The 21,409-nt window shown below is 34.8% G+C and overlaps 1 protein-coding gene across 4 annotated transcripts in view; it reads right to left on the reverse strand.

Moving 5' to 3' along the window:
- LOC132754098 (protein split ends-like) overlaps positions 1-21,409 on the reverse strand; it is a 117,721-nt gene that overhangs the window by 43,786 nt on the left and 52,526 nt on the right. For 2 of the 4 annotated variants that reach the window (XM_060744693.1, XM_060744692.1), the window contains exons 5-6: positions 19,163-19,247; positions 3,740-3,837 (exon numbers count right to left, since the gene is read on the reverse strand). In XM_060744693.1, coding sequence (XP_060600676.1) covers positions 3,740-3,837; positions 19,163-19,247 — 183 coding nt within the window. The other 2 variants (XM_060744694.1, XM_060744695.1) reach the window with 2 other exon arrangements.

Here is a 21,409-nt window from a genome sequence, read left to right on the forward strand (position 1 = left end):
ACATGTATACCAATGGATATTAAGTTAGTCCGTGTTGCTTCAATTTACTATTCAAAGACAAAGGAAAATACTAGTAGTCTCCAGCTGATTCATCATATATGACAACACAACAGGGATTGTATACAATAATATGCAAACTAGGAATTCCGCACACCCTACGTGATCTGTACTAAGCTGCAGCATTGACCATCTAGAAGAGAATGTAACAAAGTACTTCTTAACTGACATATCATTTGTTTGAACCAATAAAGTGGAAGGTCAACCGGCCCATGCAAAACCATATAATTATTAAGATTGCCAATAAAATATTCTTATATAACCCTGATTTAAGCTAGGTCATTGAACATTTAGCCTGGCAGGTTAAAAATAATGTCAATAACCTTAAATGTACATATTCTATTAATTACCTACATTTTGTATTAAAAAGAATTTCTTTAAAAGACCTTTCCTACAGCACTTTTGAAGCAAATTCTTAAAACTTGATTTCTTTTTTCTTTTCTTTTTTTGTGTCACAACAAGAAACAACAAGCATCGTCAACTGCTCTCAGCGCTTGATAGTAACACAAGAGACTGGATAAAGTAAAATTTTCAAAAAGGGCTATAACTCTGTCAAAATCCATGTTAGAGATACAGCCTTGGACAGTGACCTTCTGATACTCTCTCAAGTAAGTGTGTGAAGTTTCCAACCATTCCTTCAGATGAATAAAGAAACTCTCTGTTTAAAATGTCAGAATTTAATAATCTGATTAAATAACAGTAATCCTGAATTACCTTTTGTCATCAAAGACCATTTTTGTTCTTTTTTTAATTTCGCAAAACTGGACTATTTATACAAATCTAAACCATAACTTCCAACATAAATGAAGAATATAAACAAAAGATTAACAAGTTCAATCAATATATGGAATTTAATGGCAGTGTTTATAGTCTTCTATTGACAAAGAGCTCTAAATTTTGCACCCAATCCCCCTCTTATCTCCATTTGAATCTCTTTAAAGTTGTTAAACTATCTTGGTTGCCAGTGCTTGGCTAAATCAAACATTTATCAAAAAGATAACACAATTAATGTCATCTTAAATTTAATACATTAAAACAGTGAGTACCTTGGTGTTCTCTGGTCTTCTTTTTGTCAAGGTCAAGGTCAACAACCTGTAATCTGTAACACAGCCATCAATACTATATCTTTTTTATCAGTTAAAATTAAGACAGCTTGATATATGCAGCTATATCATTTAATAAAACCCGATGTGATGTAAAGTTCAAAGCCCATGTTCTCCATCCACGGACATGCTGACACAATACGCCACTTAGTTGCAAAACAGTAACACTGGACTCGCTTGTGCTAACACTTTCCAGTTTTAGTTTGGGTTTCATGAGGGCAATTCTTCAACTTTGACATCATTTTAAGATTGACCGTTTCATTTAACAGTGTATAATGAGCCCTGCTTTAAACTTACGAGTTTATTAACACCGAGTCTGTGTACTACTCATGCAATAAGTGAAGACCAAGATTCATGATCTGCACTCTTCCCTATTTAGTAAGTACACATGCACTAATTAATGTAGAAATATTTGTCCAGAATAAAAGTTGGACAAGTTCAGATAAGATATGATGTAGCATGATAAGGGTTAAGCAATCAACAGCATTAAGAACCTTGTAAAATTGCATAGATGTGCAAATATTCCAAAGGTTAACAAATGACTGACCTCAATCTGATCTTGTACAAAGCTATCTAATACTGTTATGATACCATATGTACATTTGACAATGTTGCTACACTAAAACAAACAGTGATATATATACAAGTTAAAATGTTAAAGTACTGTTATCAACTTCATAGTTTACCTAATCAATGTAAAACTAACATTACAAAATCTGGGACCATCATGGCTGTATTATATCTAGTTCAAAAACCTGACCATGTGGACCTTGTGAACAATATTCTACACAAAGATAGAAATTAAAAGTCAACTAAGAACATGAAAAGTATTTATAACTATAATCTATAATTCAATGCTGTTCATAGTAAGATATTATCAACTTTATGGTGGTGGCAACTTGGAGAAACAGCTTATTTATTACAGCTTCATCTGACCATATTAGTACAATATACATTGGAATCTATCCGGCTACAGGTTGGTTGGGTTTTATGTTGCATCAAAGCAATAAAGGTCGTATGGGGACTTTCCAGCTTTACTGGTGGTTACGTGGTGGACAACCTCAGCCCCTCTGCACATAATTTCAGGCACAAACGGGGCACTCCAGTCCACTCGAGTAGAACCACAAATGTTCTATAAGCCAGCTGGATAGCTTTTTCACATGTAGAATCCAACAAAGCTACAACAGTAAGAGGCAAGTGCTTTGAAGTCAACCAACTTAACCATTCAGCCACAAATGCCCCTTGGCAATGAAAGAACAGTCTCAAATTAAATACCAGATCAAGTCCATCAAAATGACGAAGGTAAATGTTAAATTAACCAATATATCATATTACAGTACATTGTATGTGAATGTTTTGCTGTAATGCTGGATGATAGCTTACTAGCAAGATGTTACATTAAGTATCTACAGTGAAAAAATCAATTCAAGGCTGTATTTGATAGCATCAGATCTCTAATTACATCCTAGTTAACAATGCCTTAATGTCTAAGAGGTCACATCCCCGTACAAGATCCTCATACTAATGGAAAACATTTTTTAAAGGCCTCATTACAGTCAGACAGACCCTTCCTTTTCTGTTCAAAAAGTTCATTTATTTTATTTTCCCTAGTTTCTTAACATCAGTCTTATATCTAGGGGTGGGGGAGGTAGTGGAGTAGTGCTGGATATTTATTGTTGGTAATTATTGCGATTTTCTGGCATGTGCACAGGCTTTAAGTTAACTTAAGACAATTTCTTGATGATTGTGTTACAATTCTCACTGCAATTTCATTTACATAAATGAACTGAATTAAAATATGGATTGAAAATGATGGTATAGCCATTTTTACTTCTATTCAAAATTATATCATGCCAAATACTTAAGTCTGTAGATAATCTCTCCAGTCAGTCAAGTGGATTGACTAATAAGACCCAGAGGCCATGTTTTAAGTTAAAACACATTTTCAATCTTTACCTAAATAATAACAATCCTCATTATCTTCATTATCACTAACAGCAAATACTAATATCACAGGTGAAGGTCACTGTGAAAGATTTATCCCAATCTGATATCCAATCATCAAATGAGAACTTCTTTGCTCAGATATGGTATCTCACCTTTATCTGGCTATCTATCAAACACTCATTATTCAAACCCTATCTTGACAAACAAAGTAAGCTTTCATTACATTCTTTGACCTTTTTTCCTTGTGAGCCGGCTAAGAATAAACCTAAATCAATACATTTCTAAATGCCCTTTTCTAAATAACAGTAATTCTTACACAAACATTGAAACAAGCCATCAGGTGATATGATAATAAGAATGGAACATTTTTGAATTTGAAGAATTTTACGGTTTTATCTCCGTCTTTATGTAGAGATTGTTTATTCTTAAAAACAATATGTAGGATATTAGTTTTATCTGTAATGTACCTTGCCCTATTGCATTTGAAGAGCAATGCTATCAGACATCCACAGCTATAACACTGGTCTGATAAAATCACTTTATAAAGTAAATATACCCTAATACAATCAGAGGGTAACTTGGGATATCATAATCCAGGACTATTTTTTCATTTTACGATTATTACTACTCACAGATGAGTTTGGTTGTTCCTTTTCCTGTTTAACAGCCCGCGGGCGCCGTCTGGGAGCAATTCCACCAATTTCTACGCCCCGCAGTATTGAGTTCACAACTGAAAATACACAAAACAATTTTGAGAACACAAATACAACATTACGAGACCATGGTAATATCTGCAATAAATCAGTATGCAATTTATTTTTCCTTCGAAATAGCTTCTGCATTTTAATCAGTATAGGGTATTAAAATATGCCATAAACATCAGACATCTAGACAACTTCTTGCCAAGAAACACTGGAGATAAATAAGACAGGGAAATAATTCCATTCACTCTGCTTGCAGACAATATTCTTTTTTGTTATGTACAAAAAAAAACAGGGATATTAATATGTCATGTTTAGCAAGCATCTGTCTATAGGCAAAACTTATTCAACGTCTACACTTAAGTTCTTTAAGGAAATACCAGTGGTACATTCATCATAAGTTTGAGATAATTCACAATAACTCACTACTCTCCCGGATTTATAAAGGTTAAATTAGTGTCCATAAACATCTCAGGGGTTTGATTTATTTTTTCCCAGTACTAAAAGTGTACAAAAAACATGTTTTCGCAGATTTCAAAGCTATATACTCTGCAGTGTGAGGTGAGATGTGATTAGGATGGCTCTTCCTGTAAAAGGATAATACTAAGTTATCCCAAGCCAAATAATACATATATAACACTGGCATTTCATCAAGCCAGCACAGCATCCATATATAACCCAGGTACATGCATCTTGACATTTGGCTGTCAGATAAATAGACAAGGTAAGAATATTTGCTACTCTGTGGGTGAGAGGGGGGAGGGTTTGTTTGTTTGTGATTTATGTTACATCAACACAGTTTAGGTCATATGGGGACGTTCCAGCTTAATTGGTGTCGGAAGATCTCAGGTGCCCTTCTGTGCATTATTTCAGGCATGAACGGGCACCTGAGTAGAACCACTGACATTCTGTAACACACTTTACCACTCCGCCACAGACACCCCTGAGAGGGAGAGGGGAATAACAAATTTATACAGTTACAACTTCAAAAATAAATCAAACAAGTTGGCTAATCTAATGTGATTAAGCTATAATGGTAAAAATTTGTTTGTACCTGGGAATTAACTTGGAAAAAAACATCAAATTTGCCATGAAATTATAATAAATACAGCTGGAAAAAACAAAACATTTTGGGACAAAGTTTTGTACTCTTAATAACAAAACAGAGCAATATTGTAACCACGCCTTCCTGCAATTTAAGATTATATAAACAATCTTTTTACCTCATCTTAAACTTGATAACGTCAGAATAATTTGTTAAGCCCTTTATACACGCACATACACAAAAAAGCCCCATTAAAAGAAAAAGATCAAAACACCTATAGAGTTACAGCAAATATCATGACAATCTGACATTTGTTTTAGCCTGTATAAAAAACATACTTAACCACCTTGTATAGGGCTCAATTAGACTGCAGATTTTCTACATAATCATACATAATGATCAAATGCAAAATCTCAACAAAAAAAAAAATTCTCACAAAAACAAACAAGGCATAATGATGGAAAAACAAATGAAGAAATGAGGAGAACAACATAGAAATACCAGCAATTACCAAACTCATTTTCCGATTGAACTTCTTGTTTTATTTCTGACATATTATGACCAGCTAAAACATGGGAGAATCTGTTTTGATTGTAAGAATTTATCGGAGTATGAATCCTTTCTGTTGTTGGTAAACTGGTCAGCTTACTGATGTTCGAGTTGTATTGGCTGTTGAAATAGTGGGGTACACCAGAAGCATAGGGTAACTCTGAGTACATAAAGTGCTGGTCCACCCTCCGAGGAAACAAGTTTTGTCCTACAGAATGGTCAGATGTAGGGTAGTTAAGCAGCTGTTGTGGCTCACACTCATACAGGCTATGTATGTCCCCTGTGAAACCATTTCTTGCCTCGTAACCTGGCTGGTATACAGGCACTCTCATGTCATGACAGGGATACATTCCATTTAATCCTGGCTGAAAGGGACTCACTACCCCTTGTGACTGAATATAATCCATATACACAGCCATATTACACTGATAATCCATATCTGAGATTTTCCGTAAATTAACCAAACTTCATTTTTACAAAAGAAAACAAAAAATAAAAAATCTCATAAAATAAAGAATATCAATCAGATTTTAAGCGTCAAATTGTTCACACAAGATTGTAACACACAAACGTTTACAACCAAATCAGAAACAAAATTCCTAAACTCAAAACATTTCCACTCCCCTCATCAAAATTAACCTCACATAACACATAGAAAAGTTGACAGTAAGAACATAATCTCACAAATCCTCAAAAACCTCCTACCTTGCTATTGAGTCAGTTATAAACCACAATAACCCCCACTGTAAGTACATCCGTGACTAACAAAAACTGTTTTAAGTGTCTAGTTTCCGCCAGAGCAGTATCATTCACCTATAAAAGCCCTTGCGTCATTTATGTCACTTCTATAAACTAGATTTGTCTGAATATCAATAGATAAACCAAGCCTTTCATTACACTCATTGCCGAACATTTAACTATCTTTTCAAAACTATTTACATTCTAAAACCCCAGTGAAGGCCAATATCAAACACTTCAAATTCGGAATAATCAAATTTTTGTTCTGCTCAAATACCTTCAGAGATAAGCTGTAAGGCCGTATTTGTTAAACCAGTATTACCAACTTCAATGGTCTCCGCATATATTCACCGACATTTAAAACGATATAAACGTCATGGCGGATAATTAACAAAGACGTTTTTTGCGGTGCATTTCATGATGTGCAACATTTATTTTGAATGCAAAACACTACGTTGTATTAATGATCTACTAAATCTAAATTTAAATCAATTTAAATACGGAGTAAACACAATATTATATTTATGGTGCACTAAAAGTACCTTCACACTGATGAATATTTTAAAGTCCTAACAATATTTTTTTATCTGATTTAACACCACAGCTACACCAGTGGTTCAGTTAAAGCATAAATAAATGAATTAACACCAAGGGGGCTGAATAATTAAATATAAATCAACTAGATGATTAAAATCGGCACTTACAATTAACTGTTTTACCGAAATATACTCACTTTGTGAAAATAGTACCAAATTACACCATGAGGGATCAATTACTGAGCATTTAAACTACCAGCATAATGACTACACCTTAATACTAAAACATGAACACCAACAAAAAAGAGATAGGGCACAAATTGCCTTCCTGTTTAAGAAATAAAAAACACAAACACAAATATCAGAAAAGTAATGGCATTTGTCTGAATTTTAAGAAAAGCAAAAAACATACCGAAGTTCAGTATCAATCATTACACATCCATTATCATTTAACACATTACATTAATTATATATCCTCACCTACTGAGAGTAGAATCCAGAAATAAACACCCTTGATATATGTATATATTTTGTAAACAACAAGTTTTTCATTCTGCAGACAAAACTCTCCTATATTGAAATGAGAGAAAGATAGGTCGGTGAAAATTGGTCAGTATCAGAGAATTGCTATTGATCTGATGGCTGTGATTTAAAGTGCCTATCATTTCTACTTCCTTCTCTTTCTGCCAGCTAACTTCAAACAAAATTCTATACCTATCAAAGTGGCACTTCTAGGCACTAGAAAAAAACCCAATCAAACAAACCAAATATAGCACAACACACAAAACACAAACATAAGCTCTTTAAAGCTTTATGATACACATGATTGATAGAGCAAATATTGTCATTTAAAGGATTATTTTTCCCTTTTTATATAGACAATAATAGTATCAGGTTTCTTATCAAAACCATAAATTAATTCAGGTTGAAAATAAATTGCTTTTAGAGGCTATAAATATTTTATTAATCTGCCTTCAAAAGTTTTTCAGCTGTTCTTTCTTCCTTATTAAAGTTTCCTTGGCACTGTTGTCAGCCATTACAGGACAAAAATCTGTATATGCATGTAAACAAATGTTCTTACCAACTTGGATTTGAGGCCATTTTGTTTTGAATAAGTTGCCCGGTTTCTTTAACTATTGTTATGATTTGTTTGCCATTATAAAGTCCCTTAAACCTGTGTTCAGGCACTTTAACCCTTTACCCGATATACATGCCTTTTAACGCCTTTTTCACCCCCCCCCCCATTTGTTGTCTGAAATGGTGAAAAATGCCTTATTTAGGCCCCCAACACTTGATTTTGTTTGAGAAATGTTGCTTAAAAAAGTGACAACTTTTTTGGCGCTGCCCCCATCCAAAAATACATCAGGGGGGGTTGCTAGAAGGGGCATGTGCCCCCTTCTGTTTGGGGGGGTTTGAAGGGGGGGGCGGTAATCCCCCTTATGGCCAAGAAAAGTTTGGACTTGTGAGAGGCTAAAAATGACCCCAGGTCGATCATAAGGTAAGGTGTAACCAACACTGAAAAGCCTTTGACTCTATCTCAATCAATTGAGAAGTTGCAGCACTTTGATGGAAAAAATCAAGGCAAAATAGTGATTTTTGGCAATTAGGAGATGTCCCCTCGTTGCCATGGTAACTTTAAGACTGAGGAAATTTAAGACTTGAGCATGTTGTTATAAAGGCAATGGTCCAGTCAACATTTGTGCCAAGTTTGATTAGTATTGAAACAGTTTTTATAGCAATTTGAACTTGTAATGGGAGACTTTTCAATGAAAACAGCCATTTTTCACAAAATGCTCATGAAGTAATGGGTTAAATGACATTGAAAGATACTATGTGTCATGACATCAATTCAACAAAATATGACATCTATATATGAACATGACATCTATTAGAGAATATACAACATACCAACTTGTCTATGACAGATTTATGGGATTTTTTTCGATAATATCTGTTCTGAACTAGACCATGGTTCCGCAATGGGAATCAAACCTGCAGACATCTTTTATTCACGCAATAATGTGGCAAAACAATACAGAAGAGAGCATGATTGTCTCTGGGAGAGGAATTCTGTTCCAATAGTTCTACATGACCTAGCAACATGACACAAACAAAACAACAGCAACCAGACAACAATAACCTATACAGTTGCATTTTTCATCATCATAACATAATAATACTCATAAAAACACTCGAGAGCAGACCTCTTGAACCTAAAGACTAATCTAAACAACGATATATATCTGACATGGCTGTATCTGATACCGATGTCACATGATATATAGGCGCATCCCCGTGATTTATCATCACCAGAATTATTCTCTCAATAACAAGCCCTGCACAGACACATTGATTATTTTCATTCCATTAACTCTCCAGTCTTATCAAATTGATCCATAAATTCCAATTACTTCCTAACAATGCATGGAAACATCGTTGCCAAATCAATAGAGTACAACTTGGCCACTGAATCAGATATTTCTCTATTACTCTCTATGATATGTGGGGGAAGTCTCTATCATGGGTTTTTTCAGCCATTAAATTCATATTAGATTTTCTCTCAGCATGTTACAGAAAGTAATTAAATTTAAATTGACAGATATTTTACAAGGATTATAATATACTCTCCTGAAAACTTCCTTCTTGTAAAGTAAGACCTACACACTTTTAAATCAGAGAATGAATATTTTTATCAAATTGCCGATCGTCGCCTAATGTTATTGAACAATTTTACTGACACAGTTTAATCTGTTCAAGGTCGCTGCATTTTTATGATTGGCATGGGTCTAAACTGGTAGCGCTAATAAACTGTTCCTAAACATGCTTGCGTACCACGCCAAATATCTAAAATGGATTGTCCATCTTGAAAGACTGGAAAAACATTGTCAGTTTTAAGGTGAACTTTTAAAATATTAAGTGACAGGAAAAGCAAACAGTGCAGACCATGATCAAACAGCAAGGATGTGCTGATGAGCACTGGTTGCATAAATAGAATCTTTTTCCTACAGCACAGACTAAGGCCTAGATATTTAATTCCATTGAGACACATGCATTTTTCCATCAAATGACACCAATATGATTAGTCCACTGTGCATTAAATCAAACTGAAAGCTTCCATTACCATCAATCTAAAATTAATTTGTTTAAACTACACAAAAACAGACAGTGATCTTAATTTGTCCCATGGAAAAAAAAAACATCTGAGAAAAAAATTGACATAAAAGATGGCAATACTCAAAATTGGGGAAATAATCCTAACTGTACTTTAGTGGTTTAACTTTCCAGCATGCACCAATTATTGCATCCATCCATCCATCTTAAGGCATTTTCCATTTTCAGAGCACTGATTTTCTCAGAAAAAAACAACAACAAAAAAACCAACAAACTATGAATGATGTAATAACTCATGAAACTGGCTTCATCTGGGGAGAAAGCTGAACTTTATTTGAGTGAAGAAGTCAGAGTCTCCACCTGAGAGTTATAAATCAGCCAAGATCCTGACAGCTCCTTCGGGAGGAAACTCTTTGTGTCTTCACAACCAATATAACTCTCTGCTCAATGAATGATAGAAAAACACAGGCATCAATCTACTTTCCTTTTTTTTTGCATCTAATTCTCCCATCATTCTGCATTTTGCAGGGGGGGGGGGGGGGGGGGATTTATCTGGCAATCAAAAGAAAGACTGAGCATATCAGAGGCTAGGTGAACATTTTCCAGATTTTGGAGCTTTGATTCTTACTGCATGCAGAATTTGTTTATTTGTTTATATCTGATATATAGAGATTATTTTTAACAGTTTTCACTCAAGGGGCGAATTTAGAGTATCAAATATTTTCAGAATTAGGCCATCCTTAAAAAAATGTTTGTTTGCAGTAACCCGACTAGGTAGGTCGATTTTTTTTTTTTTTTTTATTGAAGTGTACTCCCAAATAAACATGGAATTTCAAAATGCTGGACAATATATGCTTTGATAATCTGGTAACAATTAATAAATTGATAACTGAATTCTAATTTAATCAGACCTACATTTTATTTCTTCTATTAACCTTTAACAGAACGAAAACAAAGCACAAGGCATAATTTTCTGATTCCAAAAAAAAAATTTTTTATCCAGACCATGAAAAAAAAATTTGAGTAGGGGCAAATTTTGTGAGTCGGTCGCGTTACTGCAAACAAACATTTTTTTAAGGATGGCCTTATATACCAAAATTTACTTTCAAGAGAACAATATTCACTATTGATTTTACACATTTTCATTCATTGCTTATTGAAAATTCTTTGAGATGTGAATTTTTAAGTAAACAAATGCTTCAAAGCAAGTAAGGCAAATATACAGAAGAAAAAGGAAGCTTCCCTTAAATGTGCATTTTCAAAAATAAATTTGCCCTTCTTGAAATGTGACCTTGACCTTAAAGTGGTTCATCTGAAATGTGATATTAGGTAACAAAAAACATTGAAATGGAGATGGCCATGTCACCGCCATATGTCACTGTGTACATGTGCATTCATGACTCAGGGCATCAAGTTTAAAATAATTAGCTAAATTATGCTGCGCTAATATCATCAGAGAAGTGCAAACTAAATCTTTCACATTAATCATGCAAAATGCGCCTTTTATTCAAATTCTCCAGTAATATTATTCAAGCTTGGGGAAAAACTCATATTTTTTGGGAGTTCAGAAACAGTATTTAACATGTTAATTAAATTGTTTATTTTCTCCGCTAAATTTCAAGATGAACCGTACAATAGCACGCTCTCCTATAACTATGCACGCATTAAAAATGAAAGATGCCATTTTAACGCACAGAGTTCTCATAATTTCATGTAAAATTTCGCAAGCATGATTGCCTGTAATTTGAAAAAGAATACAAGGAAAAAAAGTAGTTCTAACCTCCAGAGGTTAATTTGGCCTTCCGTATTCTGAGTCATAAATACCAGTATAACACCATGCATGGTGTCTTTAAGTCCTTAAAGACAATTTTGACAGCTACAAGCCAGCATTCTGTCCATTATTTTCCCTGTACTTCCTCATTTGGGTTCACATCAACAGCGCTAATGCTTTAAGATTTTCCAACTGTATGACAACCATCACTGGTGTATCTTGGCATATCATTTTAAGCATATTTGTTATGTTTATTCGCCTTTAACAAGAGTATTAAACCAGAATGCAACAATCATTACAATGCAATAAAGTTAATACACTGTTACAACTAAACCCCTAGCCTGCTTCATTTCGTTAATGGACTTGCCCAGCCCACATTTTTTGGAGGGTCCATTTTTGCTATGATGTTGGTACTACTTTCAATTTCAGTTAATTTATGAACTTCTACAAAATGGTGGCCTTTGTAAAGACAATTTCTTTTCTTTGAAGCGAATGACCTTCAAAAATGACCTTATTACTTGGGGGGAAAAAATCTTTTATTATTCCCATTATTCTAGTTTTTTTTTTGTTTTTTTTCTAACCATTTTTTAAATGGCAATATTTTCTTGTTATGAGGTCTTTTGGAATTCCACTTCAAATTACAGAGCTATTTTTCAATCATTTATAATGAAGAGGAAAAAAACAACCAACATAGTAATCATCATTACAATACATTATGTGTCTTCTTTTTTTTCTTTTCAGAATTTCTTGGAACAAGGAAAAATAAAATCATAACAGACAATTAACAAGGAATGTTATTCCTCAAATTACAGCCTCACATTTTCTCGGTTATTCTTGGGGAAAAAAAATTTTCTCTTCAATATAAAACCTGATACCTGCGCCTCGGGTTTGACTGGAATCTATAAAGTTTATTCCTAGACACTTTCCTCTTAAAACTGCATTTTCATCTAGAGGATAATCAAATAAATTGGCTTTAACAATGCAAAAACTTCTAGATAAAGTCATTGGTACAGTACTCTAAAATAAACCACTTAAAACTTTTGTTATCATTTCAAAACTTACAAGATCTAATAAGGCCACACAAAGAATTTCTGGTTTAAATGGGCAATGACTGTTACGTTAGTTAAGTCAGCCGGCCTTTTTCATTTTTGACAAAGATAATATACCAAACAATTTAACAGTACTTTCTTGTACTCTTTTCCAAGTATTTTTGTTGTTGTTTTTTTGGACTACAATAAAAACTAAGCCAAGAAGTAGGAAAATTTGATGTTTGTCAAAAAAAAAATTACAACAACAGAATAAAAGCTCGTCTTTTTCTCTATAATTAAACACACACAACCAAGTAGAAAGAAAACGCAGTATGATTCTAACATAAAAACTGGCATCATTTGCATCAGATTACAAACAAAAGCTCAACCATAAAACCTTGGAAAGGTTTTTCCCCCTCTCTTCATGTTATTTTTTTATTTTTGAAGGCAAGTCTGGCAATGTGTTTGAGATCAGAAGCACTCATCTTTTCTGTTGGCAAGCGTGGGAAAATGTTACATTATCTACTGATATCACTACATGATGACTCAGGTTATAATTTGCTGTTATTATAGATGCTGATATATCTAGCATTCCTCCAACCTCTCTGTCCTCCCACCATGCTTATTTTATTATATAGTGAATATATATGAGCCGCGTCACGACAAAACCAACATAATGGACTTGTGACCAGCATGGAACCAGACCAGCCTGCGCATCTGCGCAGTCTGATCCGGATCCATGCTGTTCGCTATCAGTTTCTCTACTTGTTACAGGGTTTGTAAGCGAACAGCATGGATCCTGATCAGACTGCATGGAGGCGCAGGCTGGTCTGGATCCATGCTGGTCGCAAACCCACTCTGTTGGTTTTGTCGTGATGCGGCTCAATTATATACTTTGAATTTGGAATTGTTGGCTGTTAATCTTTAAGAACTTCTGGGAATCAAAATATTACATGAACTGAACCTGCTTAAAAGTGGTTGAACAACACATTTAATGCTCAGGTGATATGTTTTAAAACTATATATAAATGGCAAGTGCTTAAACATTTGATTCTTGCAGTGAATCCAAATTCATTCAAATCTCTGGTAGTGAAGGGCAATTGATCTAAACCAATGGGCTACATAGGCCCTCTTTACAACAGCACACATTTTACAGCTAAGGAAAATCCATGCGAGAGCTGTTAAGAAGCCTATGATAAAATCGTACATAATTATGGCCTGTTTCACAACAAACTCATTCCCTGCTGGCATGTTTTTACTGGATCTGAGATAAAAGAAACCTGTAAAAATTCACAGATACAGTCAACAAAGGAAGTAGTCTAGCTGTTATACCTAAAGGTTGTATCCATCAAAACAACATACACTAACAGTAAATGTTGATTTTGTGAAATGTAATTAAGGAATTGATCCATCTGTCTTCTGGCTACAGGTGGAGTAAACAGACAATCACATGATATCTTTTTCTTTTCTTTTTTATCACCTATATTATTAAACAGTTTGCAAATGCACGCAAGATCTTATTTTAATCAATGCATTGCTCTATAACCTTGAACAATAATGGATTTGTGTAACAGGCTTGTCAATGCTTTGATTTGGGTGGCTCTCCATTGTACAGAATTTCAATACTTAACATGACAACATTTTAGCAATGGCCTGGCCTCTGTTTCCTATGGCAAAGGCACATCATTAAAACTGCAAGCACTTCTCAAACAATAATTTTATTGAAGGGAAAAAATCACGACAACTAAAATTGAACTGTCACCAGAATTAAATTACAAGGCATGATGAGAGTAAAAAAAAGTTGAAAACTTATATACAACATTGTTATGTTAAGCAGAATCTTATCTTTCATGACCCAGATTTTATGACAAAGGTACATTTGTCCATGTATCTGTGTGTGGGCTGGGTTTTGAGAAAATAATGTCAGGATTTACACTGTCTTCTGTAAAAGTTAACTGCAGCTTAATTATAATGAAAGGTTATATGGCAAAATGATATCTTACCTAATGTCCCAATATTATCAAACAAGGTTAATACCCTAAACATGCAATGTAACAACTTAATCTTACTTCTAACCTATGAACAATCATTATGGTCCAAAGTGTAAATCCAACATTAAATTGTGATATCAATGATCACTGTATTACTGACCTGTTCTTGCATCCTCACAGTCTTATCAGGATCCATGCTGTTTACTATCAGTTTCTATACTTGTAATATAGTTTGTAGGCGAACAGCATGGATCCTGATCAGACTGTGCGAATGCGCATGCTGGTCTTGATCCATGCTGGTCGCAAACACTATGTTGGTTTTGTCATGGTGCAGCACAAATTTTACAGGTTATAGTACAGGTCTGGTCAAACTTTACACACACACAGGTGCCGTTTTTGGCCTGGCTTTCTACTAGTTAATGGCACGGGCCTGTACAGTAAAAACCCGCTTTACGACCACCCCGTTTTCGAGACCAACCCGCTAATACGAACGATTTTTCCAAGACCCGATTTTTTTATTCTTTATTTTAATGGTCGCTCACCCCGATTTTGAGACCACCCCGTTATTCCGTAATACGACCAGTAAATTCAGTCCCATTTCGTAAATTCTGTACATTTGGAAACCCATAAATACGACCGCGGGCACTTTCTCACCTTGATATTGACATGCATGTATATTGCTGAAATCTTTTTGACACGTAGTGTAAACAACAGTTGTCCTAGTTTTACGACATTTAACGACATCCAATTTACGGCAAAGGTCAAGGTTACTTTTTATCAAACCCGGAAATGATCAATAATATTGTCGATAATTTCTTAATTTCACACCTTTTATGTCATAACTGGAGGATTAAAACAACAAAATATTGAACAGAAAACTTTCAATAAGTTTTTTAGAGGTGTTGCTGCTATCATTATCTCTTTCGTTCCATAATTTTAAACAAACATAAACATGATATGATTAGGTTTTTGAAGTTGTTATCGGCGATGAAAACTGTGAAAATAATTAAAGGTTAATTGGTCGATGTGCTTTGTAGTAAAATGGTGATTTTATTGAGTAAGTCATGTCATTCTTTAAACAAGAATGTAAAAATATGTTTGTGTTAAAAGACATTCATAATACATTTTGTACCTCTAAAGAAGTTTAAAAGTTTAATAATGTTAAAAAGAAAAAGAAAATAAATGAAAATAAAAAATAATAGTGTATGCTTATTTAATATCTTCTCATTTGAAATAGGTTAGCCCAGAATTAAACATGTGTACAGTACATGGTATCCTGTAATATATTGCCTGGTTTTCTGTCTTACGAAACTCATTAATGAGACCAACCCGCTATTAAGACCAGATTTGTAAAGTCCCTTCATTGGTCTCATTAGCGAGTTTTTACTGTACTTAACAATAACAGACCTTAGAAAATTAATAAACATTAACTTCAGGTGTGATGACTATGATCACAGAGCAATGTTTGCATCAACAACATTACATTTTCTGAAAAAGTAATCAAAATTCCCCAGGAATTAATAAAGATGTGAAAACAGTGGTAATCAGGGAAATACTATCTGTGCATACAACAGCTGCAGGCATGGTTCAATTTCAGTGAAATAGTGCAGATTTGATCAACATCCTGGGATTCAGCCAACCTCAAAGGCCTAATTTCAGTGCAAACACATAGCTTGTTAAACAAACATCAAAGATGTCAAATGCAATGCAGGTTTATAACCAGCTTTAAGCCAAGTAATGGGCATCTGAAGAGTTCCATGTAATCTAGTTTTAAACTAAATCTTGAAATGCGGACTTGAAGTTTTAACTAAATCTTGACATCTGTACTCGATTTATCTTGTTAAATCATTCAGGTGAACTATATTGTAGAATAGTTGTCCTACTTCAAATGCCTTGTTTAATTATTTACATGAATTTATCATCTTGTTGAATCCGCGACTAACATTATCTTGTTGAATCACCAGCAAAAAAGAATAAAAATGTAATTATACCAATTCAGAGAAAGTTGCTGTATTAATTAACTAATAATTATACTTTCCCCGCATAACTAATTACTTTTCACCACTAATTATTAAAATAAAATTAACATTTAGATGACATACAAAAATACAGCAGAAAGAAATACAGCAGCATAGAGCTCTTCGGGAACTTTGAGATGTTCCCTATAACCTAGTTTTCCACTATTGAGATTAATACACCAAATTAAAAGTCATAAAACCCACCTGCTGTTAGATAGGCAGATAACTGCTAGATAACCAAGGTTAATAGACATTTTCTTTACACATGGGGATATTGTAGGTATTTCTGGTTTGTCTTTAATTATTCACACACTAGTCAAACAGTGAAAGAAAACTTAATTGATTTATTTATATCTTTTGAATGGTGCAAGGAGGGGGGAGGTGTGTGTGTGGGTGGGGGGGGGGATTTTCAATTGTCAGTTGCTGAAGGTGTTGCATTGACTGACTAGAAAGGGGACCCCATCCTACCCCTTACAGAAAGCAGAATAGGAGGCAGAAAGGGGTGAATTCAAAACTGCATGTACATAATTATTCATACATAATTACTGTTGTATCGCAACTTAGTATCTTACTTATTGATAATTTTGTACTGATGTATTCACATCCAATCCAGACCTGTTTCAAGCATTGTAAATCACCTTGGTAAATCATTAACATTAGTTGATAGATGAAAGCAAGTTGAAAAAGCAATCAATTCAATTGTAACAAACATTTCGTGACGTTTACTTGAAATTGACGGATGTCTACTGAAGAAAAATTATGCATTCTTTTAAAAAAAGCCATTTAATATTTACCTTTTAATTCATCAAGGTATATAAATATATGTACATCATCTAGTGGGAGTACAGATGTTTATTTTCTAAATGGTGTTACATTATTGTACAGTTATAAATGTAGGTAAATCGGTCACAACAATAATTCTTTGAAAATCTGTTTTGCTCCCCACTGTTTAATAAGTGGCATAAAAATCATTTGAACACTGTTCATATATTAAAACTATCTCTCTTGAATCTTGTTTACGCCTTCAATTAAAAACCACATCATTACAAAACATTCAGCCTGGTTGTTTTTATTAAGTGTTCTCAATACAATAGTCAGATAATTAAGTGCCTAAAATATTTGCCTGTCACACTTGTGTGACCGAAAATACGCTTGGGCTGTCTGAAAAATGAGTTTGAAAGACCTATGTATAATGCCATAACTAGAACTGCCACTATCATGGCGTGAATACCCCCGCATACCAATTTGTCAGAATCAACAGTGGCCATTTAGAGCTCAAGGACAACCTCCCTGCCAAATCTGAGGTATCTAAGCCAGTGCATTGCTAAGTTATGTATTCTACATGCTTCAAATGTGAAAATGTCAAAATCAATACATTGCGGACAGGACATTCTTTAACAATTGAGAAGAAAAGCTTTTTGTGACCTTGACCTTTGACCCAGTGACCTCAAAATCAATAGGGGTCACCTTATAGTCATGATCAACATCCATGCCAAATATGAAGACTGTGAGTCAAAGGAATCTTAAGTTAATGGGTGGACAAACTTTTTGAAGTCAAAGTCCCTATGACCTTGACCTTTGATCCAGTGACCTCAAAATCAAAAGGGGTCATCTACTAATCATGATCAACATCCATGCAAAATATGAAGACTGTGGGTCAAAGGAATCTGAAGTTATTGGGAAGACAAACTTTTTGAAGTCAAAGTCCCTGTGACCTTAACCTTTGACCTGGTGACATCAAAATCAATTGGGGTCATCTACTAATCATGACTAACCTCCATTCCAAATATGAAGACTGTGAGTCAAAGGAATCTTAAGTTATTGGGCGAACAAGCTTTTTGAACTCAAGGCCCCTGTGACCTTGACCTTTGACCTGGTGACCTCAAAATCAATAGGGGTCATCTACTAATCATGACTAACCTCCATTCCAAATATGAAGACTGTGGGTCAAAGGAATCTTAAGTTATTGGGCGGACAAGCTTTTTGGAGTCAAAGCCCTGTGACCTTGACCTTTGACCTCAAAATCAATAGGGGTCATCTACTAATCATGACTAACCTCCATGCCAAATATGAAGACTATGGGTCAAAGGAATCTTAAGTTATAGGGTGGCCAAGCTTTTTGAAGTCAAGGCCCCTGTGACCTTGACCTTTGACCTGGTGACCTCAAAGTCAAAAGAGCTCATCTACTAATCATGACTGACCTGCATGCCAAATATGACAACTGTAGGTCAAAGGAATCTTAAGTTATTGGGCAGACAAGCTTTTTGAAGTCAAGGCCCCTGTGACCTTGACCTTTGACCTAGTGACCTCAAAATCAATAGGGGTCATCTACTAATCATGACTAACCTCCATGCCAAATATGAAGACTAAGGGTCAAAGGAATCTTAAGTTATTGGGCGGACAAGAAGAAACCGACGGACAGCCAGACGGACGGCCGGATGGACGGACAAGCTGATTCCAGTATACCCCCCTTACAACTTTGTTGTGCGGGGGTAAAATTATGTATTGTTAGAATTATTTTAGAAGGAATACAATGTTGTACGCGTTTCAAACACCAAGAACCTTACCTCCATCATCAATAAGGTGCATCTGTATTAATGTGGGGTCCTCATTGTGTTCTTCTAAAACAGTGTCATCTGTAACTGACAATGTCTGCAAATATAGGAAAGAGAAGAAAATAAAGTACATGCCCACAGACAAGGTCATGAATCATTATTAGAATAGTAACACTTTTACACTAAATTGCTGAGTAACATCAGCATAGAATTTATTAAATGTGCAAATTTGACTTCAAATTACAACTTTTATGAAGAAATGCATTTTGCCATGATGATTAGATTACTATACAAAAAGATTTAGCCGATATGGCTGCTTATGCCAAAACAGATGTATATAAAAACAATTTCTTACAAATCAAAATTTATATCTTGTTTGTATGACTTTTTACTACATAAGAAATACAGAATCTCATTAACATCTGCACTACAATGCTGTTGTGTTTTTTTAGTCATATATTTCCTGCAATGACCTAGCCAAACACCAGGTGCTGTTTCTAATTAAGTTACAGACAAACTTTCACTTGTTGATAGCTGCTGGTATCCTTGGCATTATAAGCTATCTCTATATTTTATACAATATTTTCCTGGCAACATACTCATTCAGAAATCTTGGCAGTACTGGTACTCTATTGGCAACACACTAACTCCTGGTTGTAACTGTAGCCAAATCATGATGTATACAATATTACTTTTATAATCATATTTCTAAACATAAATATATGTGGCATGAATTTACCATTCTTCATGCTAAAACAATGATAATAAAATCACCAAATTATTTCTACTATCATTTTCAAGCAGTTCTTTAACTTATATTTCAGATGAATACATGACAGCCATTTTACACAGGGTTTAGGACAAAGCAACTTTGGGTCTACCAACACCAGCAACACATTATATAAACACTCTACTACTAATTCTAGATATTCTTCTCAACCCTCAGCCTCCTGGTGGCAACTCGAGTGACCAGTGAAGACCAAAATCAGCCAGCACATCTGTGACAGTCTCTTGATCAAAGAACAACATATGAGCCGCGTAATGACAAAACCAATGTTATGCGTTTGCCACCAGCGTGGATCCAGACCAGCCTGTGCATCCGCGCAGTCTGATCAGGATCCATGCTGTTCGCTATCAGTTTCTCTACTTGTAAAAGGGTTGGTAAGAGAACAGCATGGATCCTGATCAGACTGCGCGGATGCGCAGGCTGGTCTGGATCCATGCTGGTGGCAAACGCACAATGTTGGTTTTGTTGTGACACGGCTCATATATGCCACTTTCACAATGGTTAAAACATGACCTTACTATAAGGAAATGTTGGAATATCTTATCTTAGCCTTAATGACCTAGAAAAAGAGAAGTCAGACGAACTACATTGTTGCACACAAGAAACAAGAGGGCCATGATGGCCCTAGATCGCTCACCTGAATTATCAAACTCATCCAAACAATTACCTAGACAAGCATTCTGACCAAGTCTCATGACAGGTGAGTCAAAAATGTGACCACTACAGTGTTAACAAGGATTATCCATATTTGAGCAGTGCGACCTAGTTTTTTACCCAGGTGACACATATTCAAACTTGACCTAGAAATCATCAAAACAAACTTTCAGACCAATTTCCAGGATACTTGGATCAAAACAGTAGCAACTAGAGTGTTAACAAGATTTTTCTATTTTTAGCTCCGGTGACCTAGTTTCACATGCCATTTCGAACTCATCCAAGCAATTACCTAGACAAGCATTCTGACCAAAGTTTGATGATAATGGAGTCGAAAATGTGACCACTAGAATGTTAACAAGGTTTTTCCATATTTGGGCGGTGTGACCTAGTTTTTCATCCAAAGATGACCCATGTTCGATCTTGACCTAGAAATCATCAAAACAAACTTTCAGACCAATACCCAGGATATTTGGATCAAAACAGTAGCCACTAGAGTGCTAACAAGATTTTTCTATTTTTAGTTCCTGTGACCTAATTTTTCATCCGAGATGACCCATGTTTTAAGGCATCCGAGCAATTACCTAGACAAACATCCTGAAAAAGATTGATGAAAATTTAGTCAAAAATGTGACCACTAGAGCGTTAAGAAGGTTTTTATAGTTTTAGTTTCTGTGACCTAGTTTTTCATCCGAGTTGACCAATGTTCAAACTCATCCGAGCTATAACCTAGACAAGCATCATGTCAAAGTTTGATGATGATTGAGGCAAAATGTGACCACTTGAGTGTTAACAAGGTTTTTCTGTTTTTAGCTCCT

Source organism: Ruditapes philippinarum, unplaced genomic scaffold (genome assembly GCF_026571515.1).
Source record: "Ruditapes philippinarum isolate M1 unplaced genomic scaffold, ASM2657151v2 ctg466_1_1_1_1, whole genome shotgun sequence".
In the NCBI taxonomy this organism is placed as follows: domain Eukaryota; kingdom Metazoa; phylum Mollusca; class Bivalvia; order Venerida; family Veneridae; genus Ruditapes; species Ruditapes philippinarum.